Source organism: Rhinolophus hipposideros, assembly GCF_964194185.1.
Source record: "Rhinolophus hipposideros genome assembly, chromosome: 16".
Classification (NCBI taxonomy): Eukaryota; Metazoa; Chordata; class Mammalia; order Chiroptera; family Rhinolophidae; genus Rhinolophus; species Rhinolophus hipposideros.
In genome coordinates, this window is record NC_138062.1 from 29,183,368 (window position 1) to 29,202,852 (window position 19,485).

The following is a 19,485-nucleotide window of genomic DNA, read 5'->3' on the forward strand; positions in this document are numbered from 1 at the left end:
GGATCCCAGAACTTCCCATCACCCACTATAATCTCCAAACAGTCTTGTTTATCCTCCTTTACCCCATCTCCCTCCCCAACTGCTGAAACTTTCCCACTGTGGTCCCTGGACCTCTCAGACACTCAGCCAAAACACCCTGATTTTCTCAACCTCCGCTCAGGACATTTGTTCACTTTCTTGTTTTAATGGAAACCTGCTTTCCTTTGTCTCCCCAAGTGTGGCTTTCTCTCACCCACTCTCACAAGACTGGCCTAAACTGACAGTAGGTGTTTTTCTTTGCTTTTTGTTGCTATTTCCAGAACTTTCTCTCTTCTCCCTAAAACCCCCAGCTTGGACTCTAACATCACACACCCTTGCCCTCGTTGCTAAGGGACATGTGCTCACCCTTCCCCTCTCCGGGCTCACGGTCACTCTCTCTCAATCTCCACTTCTAACTCCTCCCTGCCTCTTCTCCTCTCCTGATTTCACCTCCACGCTGATGCACTTGAAAGGTAGCTGGCCAAACGTGAGATGGGCTCAAAATACAAAATACACACAGGATTTTGAAGGCTCAGCATGAGAAAAAAATATATAAATACCTCCATTATTTTTTATAGTGATTACATATCAAAAAGATAATATTTGGGATGTATTAGATTAAATAAAATATTTTACTGTATTTAAATTAGTTTCATCTGTGCCTGTTTACCGTTTTATGTGGCTACTAGAACATTTAAAATCGCATATGGGCCTCGTATTACATTTCTATTGCCTTTACCAGTGGTCAAAAGCCCTTCTTAATCGCGATTTCAAAAGTCCCCTGTTATAGCCACCACTCCCATCTTCCTGGCACATGCTCTCAAGAACTCTGATTCTCACGCTCCCTACCATCCCCGGGACCTACAAACCAAGGACCTCACTGCCTTTCTGCCATCTTTCCCCATCACGTCCTTCCTTCCCTTCTTGTCTGACCTACGTTCTATAATCTACGCTATTCTCTCTCTACACCCAACCCTCACTCCCTCGTTCCTCTCTGGCTTCCTCACACTCCCTTGGCAACACTCTAAACCCTAGTTAGATTGAACTCTGCACTTCCATCTGCATAGCTGAGCATAACTGGAGAAAGGAAAAATGCTACCATGCTTATCGGTCTGACTTTAAGCGTGTGATCACTAAACCAAAGTGGGCCCCAATGGCTGTCCAGGGGGCTTGCACCTGTTCCTAGTCCATTCACACACTCATCTTCCAGATGCCTGCTCCATACCTCCTCTTCCTGCTTCACTCTCTTTCCTATGCGACTGCAAAAACACAAGCAATGCGAAAACGGCTTCCTTAAGTTCCCATCACAAGGTAACCACCAACCTGCGTCCAGGCCCTCACGCTTTACCTTCCCTTCTGTCACTGGAGTTGAAATGTCTGTGCTCTGGGCTCAGCCAACAGCCCCATCTGCATATCAGGTTCCTTCTTCTCTTACGTACTCAGGGACATAACTCCTGCAATTCTGTTTAGGCAACATTTCCCTCTGTGTGGCATCACTCCATCACCATAAACCATACTGCTATTTCTTCCATCTTAAAAAACAAAGTGAAAATTTCTCTTGGCCTCCCTTTCCCTTTCACGTTTGTCCTCTTGTACAGCAGAACTTCTTGAAAGAGAGCATGTACCCACTGCATCCAGTTCCCCTCCTCACGTCCTTTCCTGAACCCACTCCAATCAGCCTTCTCTCCCCCAACTTCACCGAAACTGCTCTTGCCAGGTGTTATGGGCTGAATTGTTCCCCCAAATTCCTATGTTGTCCTAATCCCCAGCACTTCAGAATGTGACTGTACTTGAAGATAGGGCTTTTAAGAGGTGATTAAGTTAAAATGAGTATTTAGGGTGGGTCCTGATGCAATCTGACTGGTACCCTTATAAGAAGAGGAAATTTAGACACAGAGACACCAGGTGCACATACACACAGAGAAAAAAACTATATGAGAACACAGCAAGAAGGTAGACATCTGTAAGCCAGGAAGAGAGGCTTCAGGAGAAACCAACCCTGAGGACACATTGATCTTAGACTTCCAGCCTCCAGAACTGTGAGAAAATAAATGTCTGTTTTTGAAGCCACAAAGTCTATGATATTTTGTTACGTAGCCCAAGCTGACTAATACACCAGATCACCACTGATCTCCAACGGCTTAATCCAGTCGCCCATGTTCACTGCTCTTCCAATTTGACCTTCTGGCAGCATTGGTCACCCCTTCCTGCTCAAGACACTTCCAGAGCTCAGCATTCTCTCTTTTTCTTTCACTACTTGCTCCTTCTCAGTCTCTTGTACTGCTCCTCCTATCTCCTTTTAGACCTCTTAGCATGGTGTGAACCAGAACGCTTTCCCTGGACCTCTTCTCATTTTCACCCACTCCACCCATCTGTCAGCTCTAATCTAAAAGCAAACAACCAGAACTGGGTCCCCCCTCATCCCCTCCACTTCTCTGAGGCCCTAGCATTTATCATCTAAATCAGGGCTGTCCAAACTTTTTTCAATGTTTTTCACCAAGGGCCATATGCGGTAAAATACACAAACAGCCGGGCCACTCACTTGAGGTGAAGTACGTATTGCCTCACCTGGTTTACTTAAGTAAACTAAATATATTTTTGGAATTTGCTACGGGCCAATAAAAAATGGATCACGGGCCGCAGTTGGCTCGCGGGCGGCAGTTTGGACACCCCTGCTCTAAATTATCCTACCCGGACTTGACCCCAGATCCCCTCTACGACTCCATTGATTCTTTTCCCAACCTCAAAGCCGGGGGTCTCAAAAGCAGAGTCTACATTGGGTCCTCTCCCTCTCGTTCAACTCCGACTTAACCCACGGCACCCTGGCTTCTCACTGCCCACTCCACAGACACTGACATGGCTCTGCAGAGGTCATTCGTGACCTTCCTGCTGGAAAAATCCAATGTCCTGCTGCAGCTAGAATAAGCATTCTAAAAAGCAAACAGGGCCTTATCCTTTCACTGCTTTGACACCCTTTGCTAGCTTCCCATTGCCTCCAGAAATCCAGATTCCTATGGATGGTACTGGAGACCTGCTATGATTTGGCTTTAGCTTCACATAATTAAGAGTTTAGGCGTAGAGTTAGTGAATTCTGACTCCAATTGCTATAGATTGAATGTTTATTCCCCCAGAAATTCATATGTTGAAATCTAACCTCCGAGATGATGGTATTAGAAGGTGGGGCCTCTGGGGGTGATTAGGTCATGAGGGTGGAGCCCTCATGAATGGGATTAATGCCTCCATAAAATAGACCCCAGAGAGCTTCCTTTTTCCTTTCACCATGTGAGAAGATGGCCATCTATGAACTAGGTAGCAGGCTCCCACCAGACACCAAATCTGCCAGCACCTTGATCTTAGACTTCCCAGCCTCCAGAACTGCGAGAAATAAATGTCAGTTGTTTATCAGCCACTCTGTCTACGGTATTCTGTTCCAGCAGCGTGAATGGACTGAGTCACCAGTCCTTCCTAACTCTGTTACTGGTGTCTGTGCCTTGCTTTCCTCATATGTCATTTGGGTATAGTAACAGGACTTATCTCACTGGGTAGAGGAGAAGATGAAATGAACTCATACTTGTAAAATCCTTAGAACAGTGCCTGGCTTTGTGGAGCTTGATAAGTGAGTGTTCATTAACTCCCTCTACTATCTTTCCATAGCCTGAGTGTTGCTTCCTTTGGGTTGGAAAACCTTTGCCTGCCCTTCCTAGTAGGCACGCGGCTGCCTGTCCTTCAATATTTTGCTCTGGAGTCTATCCCTGCAGGGGGCCTCCCTTCCTCCCCAAGGCAGACTGAGGGCTCCTTCTTCTCCCCTCTGACTGCACTTTGCATATACTTCCATTAGAGTATTAGAGTATACTTCCATTAGAGTATTTTAATGCAGGGTCTGTTTACATGTCTGTGTTTTCAGGGGACTTTAAATCCCTTGAGGACAGGAAACACAACCTTTTATTTCTGCATGTACCACCAGCATCATAAAGCCCTGTAATCTTTGGATAAATGAAGTCACAATTCCTTTTATTTTGTCTGGAACTCATCTAAGCCTTCCTTTATCCCGGTGCTTATGGATCTGGTGAACAAGAATGTGCTGTTATTCCACAAGCAAAGGTGTCTTCCATATGCAAGATACAGTGCTAGGTGTTGGGGACATAAAGGTGAAGCCAAGGCAGACAGTGTTTGCCCTCAAGGACTTACAGTCCAGAGGGAACTTGGGTGCACAAGCTGCAGCCTAAGTGTGAATGGGCAGCTGACAGGGGGCAGAGAGTCTGGACCAAAGGCTTGGGAAAGAGAGAGAGAAGCCAGGACTTCTAGACTCAGTGGGCATCAGTCATGCTGCTTATCATCTGACACCAGAGATCAGTACCGGATATACCTGGGAATGAGGTAAAAATGGATCTCACTGCCCCGGAGACTGAAAACAGAGAATGTGGAGGAACTGGAGTGTACTGGGTGGGTCTCAGGGTGGAAGCAGACAGATGGTAGGGTTGCCACAATACTCATCCTAAGATCTAACATTTATAAGTGCTCAGTATATACCAGTCACTGCGGGAAGGACTTAATGTGGAATCACTGGTGTCGCCCTTGCAATCACCCTGTGTCAGGGCTATGAGACCCCATTTTATAGAAGAGGGTGAGGCTGAGGCTAAGAACTTGTTCAGGGTTTCACAGCAAGTGAGCTGGCAGCAAGGCCAGAGTCGGGAGCCTGTGCCTTTTGCCACCATGCAATACCGTCTCCACCATGGAGAGGGCAAGACTGTTCAGGAGGTTACGTGTAGACTCAGGTTCTTGGGGAGAGTGAGGCTGTATGTGGTCTGCAGCAACCGTGTGGTCCAAACCCTGCATGTCCTTCCCACTGGACCACCTTTAGGTAAGCACTGAGCTGAGACCAACTTTGTACAGGTCTGCAGTGGGGAGGGCGGGAAGAAAGGGGGGCACAGACCGACTAGAGTGATGGTAAAATGACAGAGGACTGGCCCTTGTCTCATGCCTCCTTGTGCCCCTTGCTGCTTGGAGCCAGTGTGTGGCACCTGCAGGGTACCTGAAAAGCACCTTTCTTGTTGAAAGATGAAGATGAAAAAACAAAGGAATGAATGAGGGAATGAAGGGCAGGAATGACAAGAGCAAGGCCCTTAGGTGGGGAGAAATGGGTAATACAATGAAGACTAACCATGACCTGACTCATCACCCCTCCACGCAGGGTATCTCTTGAAGCCCCCTCCCAACTCATGGCCTGCTCTCACTGCAAGTCCCCCTCCCAGCCCACCTACTCCAGAGTGTCCTGGGCCAGTAGCATTCTCCTTAGAGCCATCCTCACTGCCCCCATTCCCTGGAGTAATGCCACATAGGCAGTGGTGCAGTTTAGGGGCAAGGGGCTTGGGTGAAGAAAGGGAGCAGAGACTCCTTTTGTACTCATGTGAAAAGGAGCCCTCGGGTGTCTGGGCTCTTCTCACTCTTCCCTGACCCACCCAGGGATAATGAAACACATCCCTCAACCCTTCCGGTAGCAAAGCACAGGAAGGCCCCCGGGAGCCAAAAGCTCTGATCAGTGTGTGTGTGGCCAGAGTCCCACACACCGTAGCACCAGGAGCCCTAGGGACCCAGACTGTTCCTTACAGATTCTACTATTTGGGGAATGGGACTAAAAGCATTCACTCGGTTTCTTTGAGTATCTAGACTTCACGAGGAAGTCCACTAACTCAAACTCTGCTTTCTTTCGCAGAAGCTAAGAACCAACCTTTAGAGGTTATCCAGGCCAGCAGTCCCTGAGAAGTGGCATGGGTGTTTCCTGGCAGACCCTGCGTGGCAGCCACTGCTCCTGACCTTCTCGTCTCTCCCTCTTCTTTTCTCTCCACATCCCCAAGATTTGCAGGGACTCCCCAAAGGGCAGGGAGGTGAAATACATGTGTATCGAGGGTAGATTGTGTGCAAGGTGCTTTATGAGGGTTATGTCACCTGATTTCTCCCACAGCTTCCGCAACATGAGGAACATTATTCCCACTTTACAGATGGGGGCACTGAGAATTAGAGGGTCAGGGCCCCAGGGAAACAGATGGCCTACTAAAGTAGGAAACTTCACAGGATTTCGTAAAGGGACTGGTCAGGGTGTAAGATTCCCACAAGGGCTACAGTTGTGTCCTTGGGCTGTAACCACCCCCAGCCCTCAGGTTCAAGGAGGGGAGCAATTACTAGCACCTGGAAGGAGAAAGCCTGTGTGAAGAGGATGGTTTACAAGGAGCTGTGACCTTGGGTGGAGGGACACAGCAGCCCAAGGTGACCCCACAGGGCAGGAGCTGGATGAATAAAGATGGCACCTTCCCTTTCTTCCATCTTCCCATCTCCTTTCTGGGCAGCTCCCCAGTGGCCAACGCCAGCGAGGCAGAGAGTTGGGTGAATGGTGGTGAGTGGAAATTGAGGCGCCAACAAGACACCCTACACTGAGCGGAAGACCACACAGCCACTGTGGTCTATAGATTCAAGCCCAGACCTGCCAACCGTCAACGTCTAGGCTCTTGCCACCTCCCTTGCTGTTCCCCATCTTGTGCCGAGACCCCGGACCCAGCCTGACCCTCACCCGCCATGACCACACATTTATCTAGCTCTGGTTTAACAGGGTGTCATGTGGGAGACCCTGCTCGCTGCGCCATTTGTCGTGGGGGCGGCTTGCGCGGTCTCAGCTCCCACTCCCCACATAAGAAGGCAGGACATGCTGAGGCCAAACAGGAACACCCACGAAGCCATAGATAGGGGAGTCATACCACTATATTCTCGCTGGCGGCATCCGCCTCCCTGCAATCCGTTCTTGCTAGCTCAGCCACATCTTCTTGCTAGCCCCCATTTTCTGCTATCATAGCCACAGCAGTTATATTAGTGGCCAATGGCTCACTGGTTACAGCTGACGGCCAACTAGCAACAGCTGATGGCCATTTACTACCTGAGTGAGCACCTTTCCGCGTGAGGGCGAGAGCCTGGAAACTGCACTCCTGGATCAGTCCCCACACAGGGACAGAACCCTGAGAGCACCATGGCGTTGCAGGAGTTAATCTCTCTGCTCTCTCTTGCTTCAGTGCCTGATTCTCCAACCTGTAGAGGGCGGTGACCCTCCATGAGGCCCAGCCAGAGCCTCCCAGGAAATCCACTGCTGCCTTTGGGTGGCTGCCCAGCAGCCCTCAGCTAGGCCAGAAGAGCTGGGAAGATTTGACTGATGAGAAGGTGGATGTGGGGGTTCCCCTAGGAGAATAGTTTAATTTTATAGGGAAAGAACGCCGGAATGGGGGAACTCAGGCCCTAAACTCAGCCAGCGGCTCGGCTGCAGGCGTCCCGGAGCGGCCAGGAACATGTGTAACTCATTACCTCTGAGAGCCTCCCATTTGTGGCCCGTGGATGACGCCACGAGTGTGGTGGAGGGCCTGGGGCTGTGGGGTGAGCTGACTGCAATATTTTTCTGACACTAACACCTCTCTCTGGCCCTCGGAAAGGGCTGCGGAGGAGCCAAGCCCAGCGAAACACCACCCACGCCCAGCCCTCCACCTCCTCCGCCTCCTGGCGCCAGACTGGAGAGGCCTACAGCTGTCCAGGCTACAAAAGAAAGGAATGGGAAGGTGAGAGGGGAGGGAGAGGAAGGAGTAGAGAGAGGGAAGGGGGAAGGGCTGAACAGGCCCAGCTGGCCCATTATGGTTTCTGTTCAAAGGGAAGTGTCAGTAGGCATCAAGGTTAGAGAAGCCTTAGCTAAAGGACCTTGGAGGTTGAATTCTGCAGTTATTCCTTCCACGTTATTCCAGAAAAACAGGTGGAACCAATGCTTTTGACTGGTGGAGACATGGAGGTGAGGGGGTCCCTGCCCTTAGGACCTTCCCATCAACAGGGGGCTCCTATGTGGATGCCGAGAGCTTAGACACAGAAAGGAGGTTGGCCCTGAGAGGTCACCCAAACAAGAGGTGCAGAGGAGGGAGAGGTCCAGTGTCATCACAGAGATGGGTGTGGAGTGAGCCTTGAAAGATGCAGGAGTTGGGCCAGATGGCTTCTCACAGAGAGGACAGAGGAACCAAGGCAGGTACCACAGTCCTCACCTTCCCTTCTCACCTGGTAAGTGAAAAGAAGGGAAGGGATGAAGTCAAGGTAGGAGAAGAGAAGACAAGAGAAGAGAGGAGAGGAGAGGAGGGAGGAAGGCAGGGCAGAGGAGAGCGCGTTGTCAGTGCATGACCTATGAAATAACATGTTTACCCCCTAACATCTTTAAATTCCCACCTGCATTAAAATCCAAGGCATACCCTAATATGTAGGCTGCATTTTTGCAACTTTGCTTCCCCAGATCCCAGTATCCCCAAGGCCAAGGGGAGGCTCCTCCTCCCCACCCCTCTCCCTGCCTTCAAGGGGAAAACCCTGGAAAGGACTTGGAGCCCCTGTGAGGCCCACACCAGATGATATTGTTTTAATTTACTCAAGGCCCACGGTGGCTCCGGTCTCCCTCCCTGTCCCCATCTCTGCCCACCCTCTTTCCCATCAACCTTCCAGCCTCACCCCTTCCTCTCCCTCTCCTGTTACACTCTCCAGAGATGAGGATCAAGCAAAAGCAAAATCCTGGGGAAAACAGATCAAATCTGGCTGGAATTTCCCCAAGTCAGAGCCCCATGTTTTCCTCTTAGAAATGAAAGGGAAGAAAAGAAATCAAACCAGAAACCAATGAGCTTTTCGGTGGCTGGTTGCATCTCAACTAGTCTTTCTGGATTCCTTGTGCCCTCCACCGCACCCTGCACCTGGCATCCAGGAAGGAAGAGCAGGGAAGATCCAGATGATTTAGAAATCAGGTTTAGAATGTATTTGTTTTGCCACCTGTAGATTTTAAGGACCCCTATGATCATTCGTTTGTTCGCTCATTCATTCATTCAACAAATACTTAGTGAGCACTTACTACATGCCAGGCTGGGAGACATCAGTGAACAAAACACTGCCTGTCGCGTGAGGAACAGACAGTAAATGATAAACATAGTCAATAAGAAAATTACATATGTGTTAAAAGAACATAAGACCAAGAGAGCAGGGAAAGAGGGCTAGGAGTGCAGTAGAGACAGGAAAGCCTACTGGGAGAGGTGAGATTTGAGCAAAGACAGGAACAGGGTGAGAGAGTGAGCCAAGGTGGGGGCAGGGCATGGCAGAGGCAGCAGGTTCAACATGCAGACCAGAGGCCAACTTGGCCAGGTCAGTGCCTGGGTCTGCTCAGGGTGGCGTTGTGTCCTGACTTAGGTTGTAAAAGGACCTTACCCCAAAGGCAATGACCAAATCTGTTTCTACGAACAGAACTGTAGACTAGACAGGACCTTCGATCCACCCTTTCTGCTCCCATTTGGCAGATGAAGATGCTGAGACCCAGAAGGAGGATGGGCCCTGGTCAGGTCACACGCCCTGAGTCAGCCTTGATCCCTCATCTTCCAGCCTCTACTGTGTGCAGTTCATGGGATGCCAGGCCTCAGGTGACTCCCAAGGACACTTGCTAGCATTGCTCTAAAATTGCCCTCTGGTCAGCTCTCCCCACCGCTGGGGACCTGGAAAGCACAGTGGCTGGGTTACTGTTATTTTTCAGCCCTTCTTGTCCAAATGGTCTTTTTAAATTTTTTTTTTAATTTGGGGTTCAGACAAAGGGAGAGTAAGATGAAGTAAGGGGAAGAGGGTGCAATGGCCCAGTGACACCTCCCACCTCAGGCCTCTCCCCACCCCAGTGGTCCCCACTCTGCCCTTCCCCAACTGACAGCCAGGCTGGCCCTGCTGGTCCTCCAATCACCCCACTATGCTGGACCCCAGTTCTTTCCTGCCAAACCAGGCCTCCCCACTGATGGCTGGATGGGACAGGGCTGGATCAAGGATCCCAAAGCCAACATGGCCTTTGCTATGTGTGATGGGCAAGTGCTGAGCACTGGCAAGCCATCCAGCCCCCCAGGGCCTTCCTCTCTTCTCAGGTGGCATTAACCTGACGGAAACAGTGACCTGGTACAACTCAGCTCGTCATAGCTTTCCCCACCTACCTCCTCTCGTACAACATCACAGTCAGTCTGTGAGGCCTTTTTTTGAGGCCTGCTTGACTTCAATAATCACACATACTTTCGCCTACTTTATATGATGGGTAATTATCCCCATGCCAGTCCTTTCCACTGGATTGTAAGCCCTTTGAATGCAAGGACGGTTTAATTTCTCTTTGGAACATCTCTGGCACCTAACCCATAGCTTCACACAGCATGGGTCCTCTAAGTACGGGTGCTGACTAGAATCCAGAGACAGAGCTATCATGGCATGCAATTGACGAGAATGGGTGAAGAGCTGTTTATCAGTCACCAGCCCAAATCTCCTTGTCTCCTCTCCCTGCTGAGACTGTCTCCAATCCCTGCCTTTCTAAGTCACCCAGCTTCCCTTCCTACTCTCAGCACTTTGTGGGAGGAAAAACAGGCTTGGAGCATGAGGGGGAGTCATTTCTCATTTTGAGTAATTTCAAGACAGAGGCAGCTAGCAGAGTGGAGCACAACAAAACATGACGCTTGAGAAAAAAGCTTGAAAAAAGGCCTGCGTGATGGTTGATTTTATGTGTTAACTTAACTGTGCCACGACAGTGCCCAGATTAAACATCATTTCTGGGTGTGTCTTGGAGGGTGTTTCCTGATGAGATTAGCATTTGAATTGGTGGATTCAGTAAAGCAGACTGGCCCTCTCCCACGTGGGTGGGCCTCATCCAATCAGCTGAGGGCCTGAGTAGAACAAAAGGTAGAAGTGTTTGCTTTTTGCTTCCTGCCTGATTGCTAGAGTTAAGACATCTCCTCTCATTGTCTCCGGCCCTCACACTGCTGTTTACACCATTGACTCCTCTGGTTCTCAGGCGTTCTGACTGGGACTGAGTTACATCCCTGACTCTTCTGGGTCTCCAGTCTGCAGATTGTGGGACTTCTCTGCCTCCATAATCACGTGAGTCCTGTATAGTACGTCACTTTCTATATGTACGTAGAGAGCATACCAGTTCTGTTTGTCTGGAGAACCCTAATACAGACTATCGCTATCTCACCGTAAATCTTTACAAGCTCACTCTTCTGCGAGCTTCATTCTATCCATCTTTGAAGTGGGAATGATGCTTTCTTTCTGCTTCTACACTCACAGCAAAGAGGAGTGTATGCATTCATGCAGCAAGAATTTACTAAGCACCTACTAAGTGTCGAGTTCCGTGCTGGATATACAGGAGGCAAGCTGTTGACAAAGGGCTTCGGGCTTTTTTAGAGGAAGCTGTATCAGTTGTATTTCCAGAGTTTTAGCAAATACCTAGCCCCCAAAGATGCGGTGCCACCTGGGTCACTGGAATGGGGAAACCTTTCCTGTGACACGTCCTGGGAGCCTCAGACCCAGGGGCAGGATGAATACCTGGAGAGGTATGTTTTCTCCTCACAAATCCTTCTGGAAATGGATTGGAGACTCCATACCTGAGGGTCTGGGCTAATTGGTTCAGATGCCTTTGCCTGACCCCAGCCTCTCACTCAGAGAAAGGCAAAAGGAGTCAGGAAACTCAATGCTGGAAGCCCTCTATGAGCTGAATTATTCTTAATGCTTTTTCTCAGCCTCCACGAGCTCATCTATAAAATGGGTGCTCATCTTGCTGATCACACAGGTTTGTTGAGATGCATAAATGAGAAAACTTGGAAAAGACCTTTCAAAGCATGAAGTTGAATATATGCAGTATTAGGGGGGAGGTCACCAGCACTCTGGAGCAATGCCAAGGTTGGGTGTGGGGTGCAGGGCAGATCCCCAAGACCGAGCCAGAGGTACTCACCATCCTCGCACAGGTTCAGCTTGGACAGGCTTCTGCCATCAAAGGGCTCCTCAAAGATGGAACTGGTGTCACGGTCACTCACGGTGTGCAGGTACATGGCTTTATTCTCCATCCTGGCCTGCAGCAGCAGCGGGAGAGAATGCAGGAGGATAGGAGAGGGAAGAAGGAAGGAGGGGGTGGAGAGAGAGAACAAACTGTAGGTGGAAATGGAAATGAATGGATAGAACAAGGTACCCACACTATGACCCCAAACCTGAACACTGGGACTGTGTCATCATTAATGATTGACATCTACTGAGCCCCGAGGACCCTGATTCCCCATCTCCAACTTCCTCAGTGCTTGGAAAAACCAAGGACCTTTGGATCTTTCCGGTGGTGGGACCTTCATGGGGCTGGAGCCCTGAGCCTAGAGGGGGCACGGAGGGCCAGGCTGGGTAGGGCCTGGAGGAACCGACCCTCCTGACCCAAAAGGAGCAGTTTCTGAGCCTCTAGAGCCCTGGGTATGTCAGACAGACTTGGGCTGCTCTGTGTCGGAAACGAGGGAAACCAGACATAAAGGTGGGTACAGAGACCACCAGCCAACACAGCTAAGAACAGAAGGGCTCCCAACCCAGCGGAGCTGGCATGGTCAGATCTGGGTTCAGCGGGATCATAGCAGGGATTCATCTCCCATAGGAGCCTGGCGAGCACACAGCCTTGTTGGGCCACCCCAGACACTAAGACCTGGGCAGCCTTAGACCCAGGGAGGGTCCCAGTGCCTGAATGGCCTCCTGAGGATAGATCACAGGGGCTTAGGGTCCTACCCACAATGTCCGAGGAACACCCAGTGACTGGGGGAGCTGCTCTGCTATTTAACGTGAACCAGTTCCATTTATATAAGTGTGTATGACACCATCCCATTTTTTAATATGCACACGTGTCCTGTGAATGTGATGGGAAAGGCAGTGTGTGGAGAAGTCCCAGTTGCTCCGGTGAGACATGTGTTACAGGACTCTGGTGGGAACTGTGCCTCTTTTTGTTCGCTGGATTTTCTACGGTGTGTTTGCATTCTTTGTGCAATAAGAAAAATCCATTTTTGAGCCAAATTGCAAAGTATTTGTTTCCATAAAATACTTGATATTCTTTTCCTTACATATATGCTCGGTGATTTTATAAATTACTCTCCACTTTCAGCTGGTTCCAGCCATTAGTTTAGCTTGGCCTCTGGTTCTGATGCTCTTGGACTATCTGGATATTGAATCCAAAAAAAGAATCCACTTTTCAAAAGTGAATTATTTGGAAGATAAAAGCCCCTGGAAGGGTGGATGGGTCCCAGGCCCAGCACGGAACAAGCTCAATTCTGAGGCCCAGAGTGCCAGCCAGGGGTCTACCACCTGAGAGGAGGTGACAGGGAGGTGCCTGGCAGGTGGCAGTGGAGGCGCAGTGTCTGCTAATTGAAGGGAGCAGCCGTCACTTCTTCTTTAGAAGCAGGCTGGGAAAGGTGGTGTCAGCACCATTTCAATAATGAGATAATGACGGAGGAAGCTGGCCAAATGGCTCTGCCTGGCAGAGCAAACGTAAATTTCCTATTTTCAGGACTTGACCTTTGTCTCCAGATATCTCTGACTTCAGGGCTGAGAAGAGGCTGTAAATGACCAGTTGTCAATCCACTGGCCCAGGAGGGATGGAGAGGGGTGTCTGCTCTTGTCTTTTCATTCCCTGTACCTGGTGTGCAGACATGCACACACATGCACACACACGTACAGTTAGGGTGTTCCCAGTCTCTGTGGGTCTTCATTCCAGCCTGTGGGAGGGAGGGGCAGAAGGAAGCCCAAACTCTGTCAGGATCTGTCCTCCCTGCCCCAGGGGCTCCCGGAGCCCCTATATAGCTCCCACCTCAGCTTCTCCATTCTACAGTTGAGTCAAGTTTGCTAGTCTCCCAATAACCGCCCTCTATTCAAGCCCTCCACCCAGTAAGGGTTTCTAGGTGGGCGCTGAGCAGCTCCACTGCTGCAGAGCTGCAGCGGACCCTCCCTCGTTTCATAGCACTGTGTGCAGCACCCCTCCCTCTGGCCTCCTTCGGATCCTGGGGAGCTGCACATCAGGAGGCCAGTGTCTTCTGCATGTGATAACCCTCTCTTTGCCAAAAGCAGAGGTTGCGCAGAGCCCAGAGCTATCATGCCGGGAGTGGAGGTGTGGCGATGGGCTTGGGCCAGCTTAGCCCCATCTTCATTTCCACCTTCCCCTTCACTGATGAGTTCCTGGACCAAAGCTGGAATGTAGGACTTGTTATCTGGAATGTGTCTGTCAGGTGGCCCTGACTCTGCTCCCTCCCCACCCCTCAGCTGGTGGAGCAGGAGCCCTGGGGAACTTGTTGGGGAGAGGGGCTGGCCGAGTAGGAGGCCAGATGTGAGTGAGATGAGATTGGAAATGCCCAGTCAGCTCAGTTAATGTTTGTTACTTGGGAATGAAACCTAAGAATGTTCTGTCTGCTCCCGGTTTTATTTTGGGTGGTTTTTCCTTCCGGGGGATAGGAGGGAGCAGGGCCAGAATTTGGACCCTTTGATCATTTGGTCTCATAGCCTTTGGGCCAAGTTTGTGCTCTCAGAGAAGGCTCAGCGAACCTCTTGCGTGTGCATTCAGCCCATGAGTTACAGATGTTTGCCATCCAGGATCGCTGCCCTCCCAGGAGCACTGTGAGGGGGGCAGGTGGTACCAGTCTGTCATTCCCATTTTAAAGATAAGCCAACCAAGGCACAAAGAGGCAAGAACCAATGGATGTCAGAGAGGGGTGAGTTGCTAGGCAAAGGCTTCCCACCCAGGACACTGGCTCAGCCACAAGGTTGCTTTGTCCAGGAAGGGTGTCTCAGTCCCTTTTGGTGACTACCTTTAGGGTCAAAGACCAGTCGGTGAAGAGGGCCAGTAGGGGCTCTTTGGCCAAAGAGAGGCTCTGAGAGCTGGAAGGTAGGGGACCAGGGCCCCGGAAACATGGGCAGGGGGTGGATGCCAAAGTGCCCTGTGGATGAAGCCCAAGGAGCCTGGACTTTTATGCTTCAAGTCAAAGAGTAGCGTCTTCATTCTCCAGGGAGAGGACACTTTACTGACCTCTTAGGGTGTCTTGATGCACTTTAGAGCTGAAGCAGTCAGCCATCCACAGCTCCACCCTAGGCAGCTCTGTGCAGACCTGTGGGGTGTGGGGAGCTCAGCGGACACGGGATCCTATCTTGGCTGCACTTCTTATTATTCAGGAACTTGGCCCAATCAGCTAAGCTCGTGCAGCCTCAGGTCATCATTTCTAGGATGAGGAGAAGCACATCTGCCAGCCACTCGCTTATGGAGAGCCTCATGTGGGATAGTGCACGTGGAAAGACTTTACAAACAAGGGCACACAGTTAGTGGCAGAGACTGGTGATAACCAACGCACCCCCAGCATTTTCTGGCCCTGCCAAGGAGCCAGGTGGGAGGGGTCTGCAGGTTCGTTAGGCCTCCTCCCTGCCTTGCCAGTCCCAGAAACAATGCTGTTTGGGGTTCCCTTTGCAGAAGGCAATCATGAATACAGACCAGAGCTGAAGTCCAGACCCTGACTCTCAAAGTCCCTCTCTGGGCAGCAGAAGGACTCAATCAATTCTTCCTGCCAAGAGGATGGCATGAGCCTTGCTTGTTGCTGCAAAGACGGTGTCTCTGGATTCCAGCATCTAACTCTGCAGGGCTCCTCGCTTTTCTTTGGATTGCCTACCTTTAAACTCATCAGAAGCAAGTAAAAATCACCATGAATGTGGCCCTCTCCAGAGAGACTCTCACCAAGTAGGTTTTAAGCCCTTTCCTCCTCCAACAGTACTTAGTTAACCTAAATCACAACCCAAAGGCTGAAGAGGTGTAGGTGTTTTATAAATCAGCTTTCCCTTCATACGTTCCACCGCTAGGCACGCACATGCACACACATTCTGTCCATGTAGAGGGACTGTCACCTGTACCGTCTGCACCCTAAATTAGGCTTTTGAGCTGTGACAAGAGCCAGACAGCGTTGCCACTAAGGCAATAGCTTCCCGCGGCACTTCAAATGCAGGCTTCAAATGCCCGCTCAGGCAGCTGGATGAGGGCCCCGTGGATCTGCAAAGGCTGACAACTGAGACGGTCCTAGCTGGCACCAGTACCTCTATGCTCCACACCCTGGGGATGTCCAAACGCCATGTCCTGTTCTATCCACTACACCCAGTGTCCTCCAATTACCTTTGGGGACACCATGCCCAGGTGCTGGGACAAAGTTAGTATCAAAGTTTCAAAGTGACAAAGACTCACCCTATTGCCTCCACGGAGGCTGCAGAGGCTGTCCCCTCAGTTCCCGGCATTCACCATGGTACCTGGAGAGCTGGCTGCTACTGCTGCACTGAGACCCAAGCGGCCCCTTGGAGCTTGTCCCCACAACCAGCCAAATCCAGACGGAGTCATAGAAAGAGGCTGCAGGGGTGCCCAGTGACTCGTCTCAGGGGTCACTTGTCAAGGAAGATAAGGTCAGGAGGCAAGACTCAGCCTTGTGCCCAAGTCGGGGGCGGGCGGCTGGGAAGTCCCTGGGTTGGTGCCTCACCTCAGTCCGCCAGGGGCCGCGGTCAGGAGGTGTTCTGTGGAGGCACCAGCAGCTCTGCTAGGTACTGACTGAGATGTGAACTGCAGCTGCTCTGGCGGCCAGTCTCTAAATATAAAGTTCTTGGAGCACTTGTGGAGGCCCCCGTGGGGTCTGGAACACGTCCCCCCTCTGGTGGCCAATCTTAGCATTACAGCTCTCCACAGGACCTGCGGCTTGGTCCGGAGCCCGGAAGTCAGCCTTGGTCTTGGGACTCCATGCGCCTGTTCTCAAGGCCCTGCTCAAACGTTTTGGAAAGCTTCCAGGGGAATGGCAGCTAGACATGGCTTATGAGCCGTGCAAGAAAACCAGCCTTATAAACGCATTTATAGGATGGAGTTTGGCATTGCTCAATGCATTCGCCAAACTCGGCTTAGAATCCCTTACATGGTTTCCTGAAGTCACATCCACCCCCAAGGGACACACATTGGCCACACCAAGGATATTCTGATGAGTGCCCCAGGAGATTCCCGAAGGCATTTTCATCTCAACTCAGCCATAAGGCCAACCATTATGGGGCACTGGCATTGCACAAGGGTGGAGAAATGCGAGAGTGAGTACGATGAGCTCGCTGTCCTAAAGGGGGTTGCCATCCAGGAGGAAGAGTGGGCTCGGGCACAAATAACTGTAAACCTAAGCATGACTGGTTACATTTAAAAAAGATCTAACCAAAACCTTCACAGAGTAATTACCTTCGGATTGGGGTGGTGATGGGGGACGTCATGAGGGACATTCCAAAACAGTTTGAGCCATGGCAGCACTGTTTATGTGGACAGCCTCCTGAAGTAGAACTCTGAAGGTAACATTCAGGCATAGGCTCAAGTTCATTGGTTACAATTCGGCCTGAACACTTGAGGATGAGATCTTGTACAGAAGAGTTTGCCAAGACTCAGGTCTCCCCGCACGACAGCTGCCAACACAGAGCTGAGTCAGAAATGTCTTAGTCATTTTCAGGGCCTGCGCCGCCTGACCACCCTTGAGAAGCAGCTCCCATGACAGAGATAAAAAAAAGACATGATAGAAGAAGGATAATACTAATAGGAAGAGAAGCAGAAAGAAGAAGACGGAGGAGCGGGGAGAAAACATTTTATAGTATATACCATGTGCTAGGCAATTCCAAGTGGTTTTTGTATCTTCACTCATTGAACCTTGACAACAACCCGGTGAGGTCGGTACTGTTATGACTCCCACTTTAGAGAGATGAAGGAACTAAGTAACTTGTCCAAGGTCAAGCAGCCTGCGTGTGTACAGTTCAGTAGTGTTAAGCGCATTCACACTGTTGTGCAACCATCACTCCATCCATCTCCAGAGCACTTTTCATCTGGCAAAACAGAAACGCTCCACCCATTAAACTCCCTCTTCCCTTTCCTCACAGCCCCTGGAAACCCCTATTCTACTTTCTGTCTCTATGAATTAAACTATCTAGGTACCTTGCTATGCCTTTATTTGTGATCTGCTCTACAAAAAATACTCTTTACGACCGTTAGTATTTTCTTTTTTGTTAGTTTTTAACCTATTTCATGTCCAATACAAAAATTTCAAAAACAAGCTTTTGTGCCTTGTTCACAAACCAGTGTTTATCTTTTCCTGTTGTTGTTCAGCTTTGTAGGCACAGCCTGGTGAAAAGTATATAATCTCTCCAAAATCAGAATTTGGATTTACCACATTTAAAAAGTAATTATTGTTTAATTGTACCATGAATTTCATCAGTTTAGGTTTTGTTCAGGAGATAGTTTAGGTAAAAAGTAATTACTGTATGTGCAAAATGATGTAGGAATTTAGCTTTTGTGGTTTTATAAAATTTTGTTTGATCAACAGTGTAAATGCTTTCTGATCTATCATCATATTGTTTATCTCAAAGCACCCATCTGATCTTAACTGAAATCCATCAACCACCTCTAGCCACTAGCCCCACACCCCGGCCAATGTAGGAGCGACATCTGAGGGAAGGTAGATAGATCCAAGACAAAGGGCTTCTGAATTGGAAAGCAGCCCCTGCTTGTGAGAGAATCTATGCCTCATCAGCTTTAGTCGTTCCTAATGATTTTTATTTCCTCCTGTCTAAGTTTCTGTTATCTTCCCCCCAAGGTAATTATGTATGCTTTATTAGGGAAAGTTGATTCAGACATTGTAAGTCTGAATTAGGGACAAAGCCACAGATTTACAGTATCAAGTCCTGGACTTTAATCTGATCATTCCTATTTGTGTTTCCTTGGGCAAATCACTACATTTATTGGTCTCAGTATTCTCATTGGACATGAAGATAATAATCTTATATCACAGGGAAGATGTGAATATCAAATGGGATTAGGCAGTGACTCTGAGCCTGCTAGTTTCATGAGATGTTCCCAGGAGTTCCTTGAGAAAGGGTTCTCTGGTCAAAGCAAAGAAAAGGTTCTCTGTTCCTTCACTGCAGGACTTATCAGAGCCTTTAAGATGCTACTGGGCCCGGTGATTCTGCAAGAGAGGGGTGTAGTATTAAAGCTTCTCCATTCTTAATTGAACACAGAGAACAGGGCTAGTGCTCCATCGGATATACTGAAGGAGATTCTAAGCTTGTTTACAACTTAAACAGAAACAAATATTAGAATACTGGAAGGCTTCTTCTGAGTGCCCAATAGTGGAAAATGTCACATGCCACTGGAGTGTGATGAGGAGCCAGTCATTCCGAGAGGATAATAGGACAGTCCTCTTGTCACCTTCCTGAGGGAGGGACCACACCCTACTTGTCACTGTCTTCCCATCCTGCAACACAGCCCCATACATGTCAGTGAGCTGGTTGCCTAAGGCATGGGAATCTTCTCCTCGCTCAAGGCCAAGGCTGCTCATTACCTCTGGTTCACCCTCTCCATTCTGTTTGCTTCCACCTTGACCCTGACACGCCCTCTGTCTGCACTTAGGCCAGTCCCTTCTCATTTTTCCCCACCCACACCCACCTCTGGAGACTGCCCACAGTCTGCCCTCCACCACTACCTTCCCAGGTTTTCCAACACAGCTCACCCTTCAGGACCAACCCAGCCTATCCCTCATCTAAAACCTCCACTGACTCTGCTTCCTCTTCTTTTGATGGCTATTG

General features: G+C 49.7%; 1 protein-coding gene across 1 annotated transcript in view; it reads right to left on the reverse strand.

Moving 5' to 3' along the window:
* SCARA5 (scavenger receptor class A member 5) overlaps positions 1 to 16,466 on the reverse strand; it is a 102,607-nt gene extending 86,141 nt beyond the window's left edge. The window contains exons 1-2 of the mRNA XM_081075634.1: positions 16,088 to 16,466; positions 11,810 to 11,927 (exon numbers count right to left, since the gene is read on the reverse strand). Of these exons, the coding sequence (XP_080931760.1) occupies positions 11,810 to 11,921 (112 nt within the window). The 5' untranslated portion in view covers positions 11,922 to 11,927; positions 16,088 to 16,466. The remainder of the gene's footprint in view (positions 1 to 11,809; positions 11,928 to 16,087) is intronic.
* Positions 16,467 to 19,485: the final 3,019 nt, after the last annotated feature.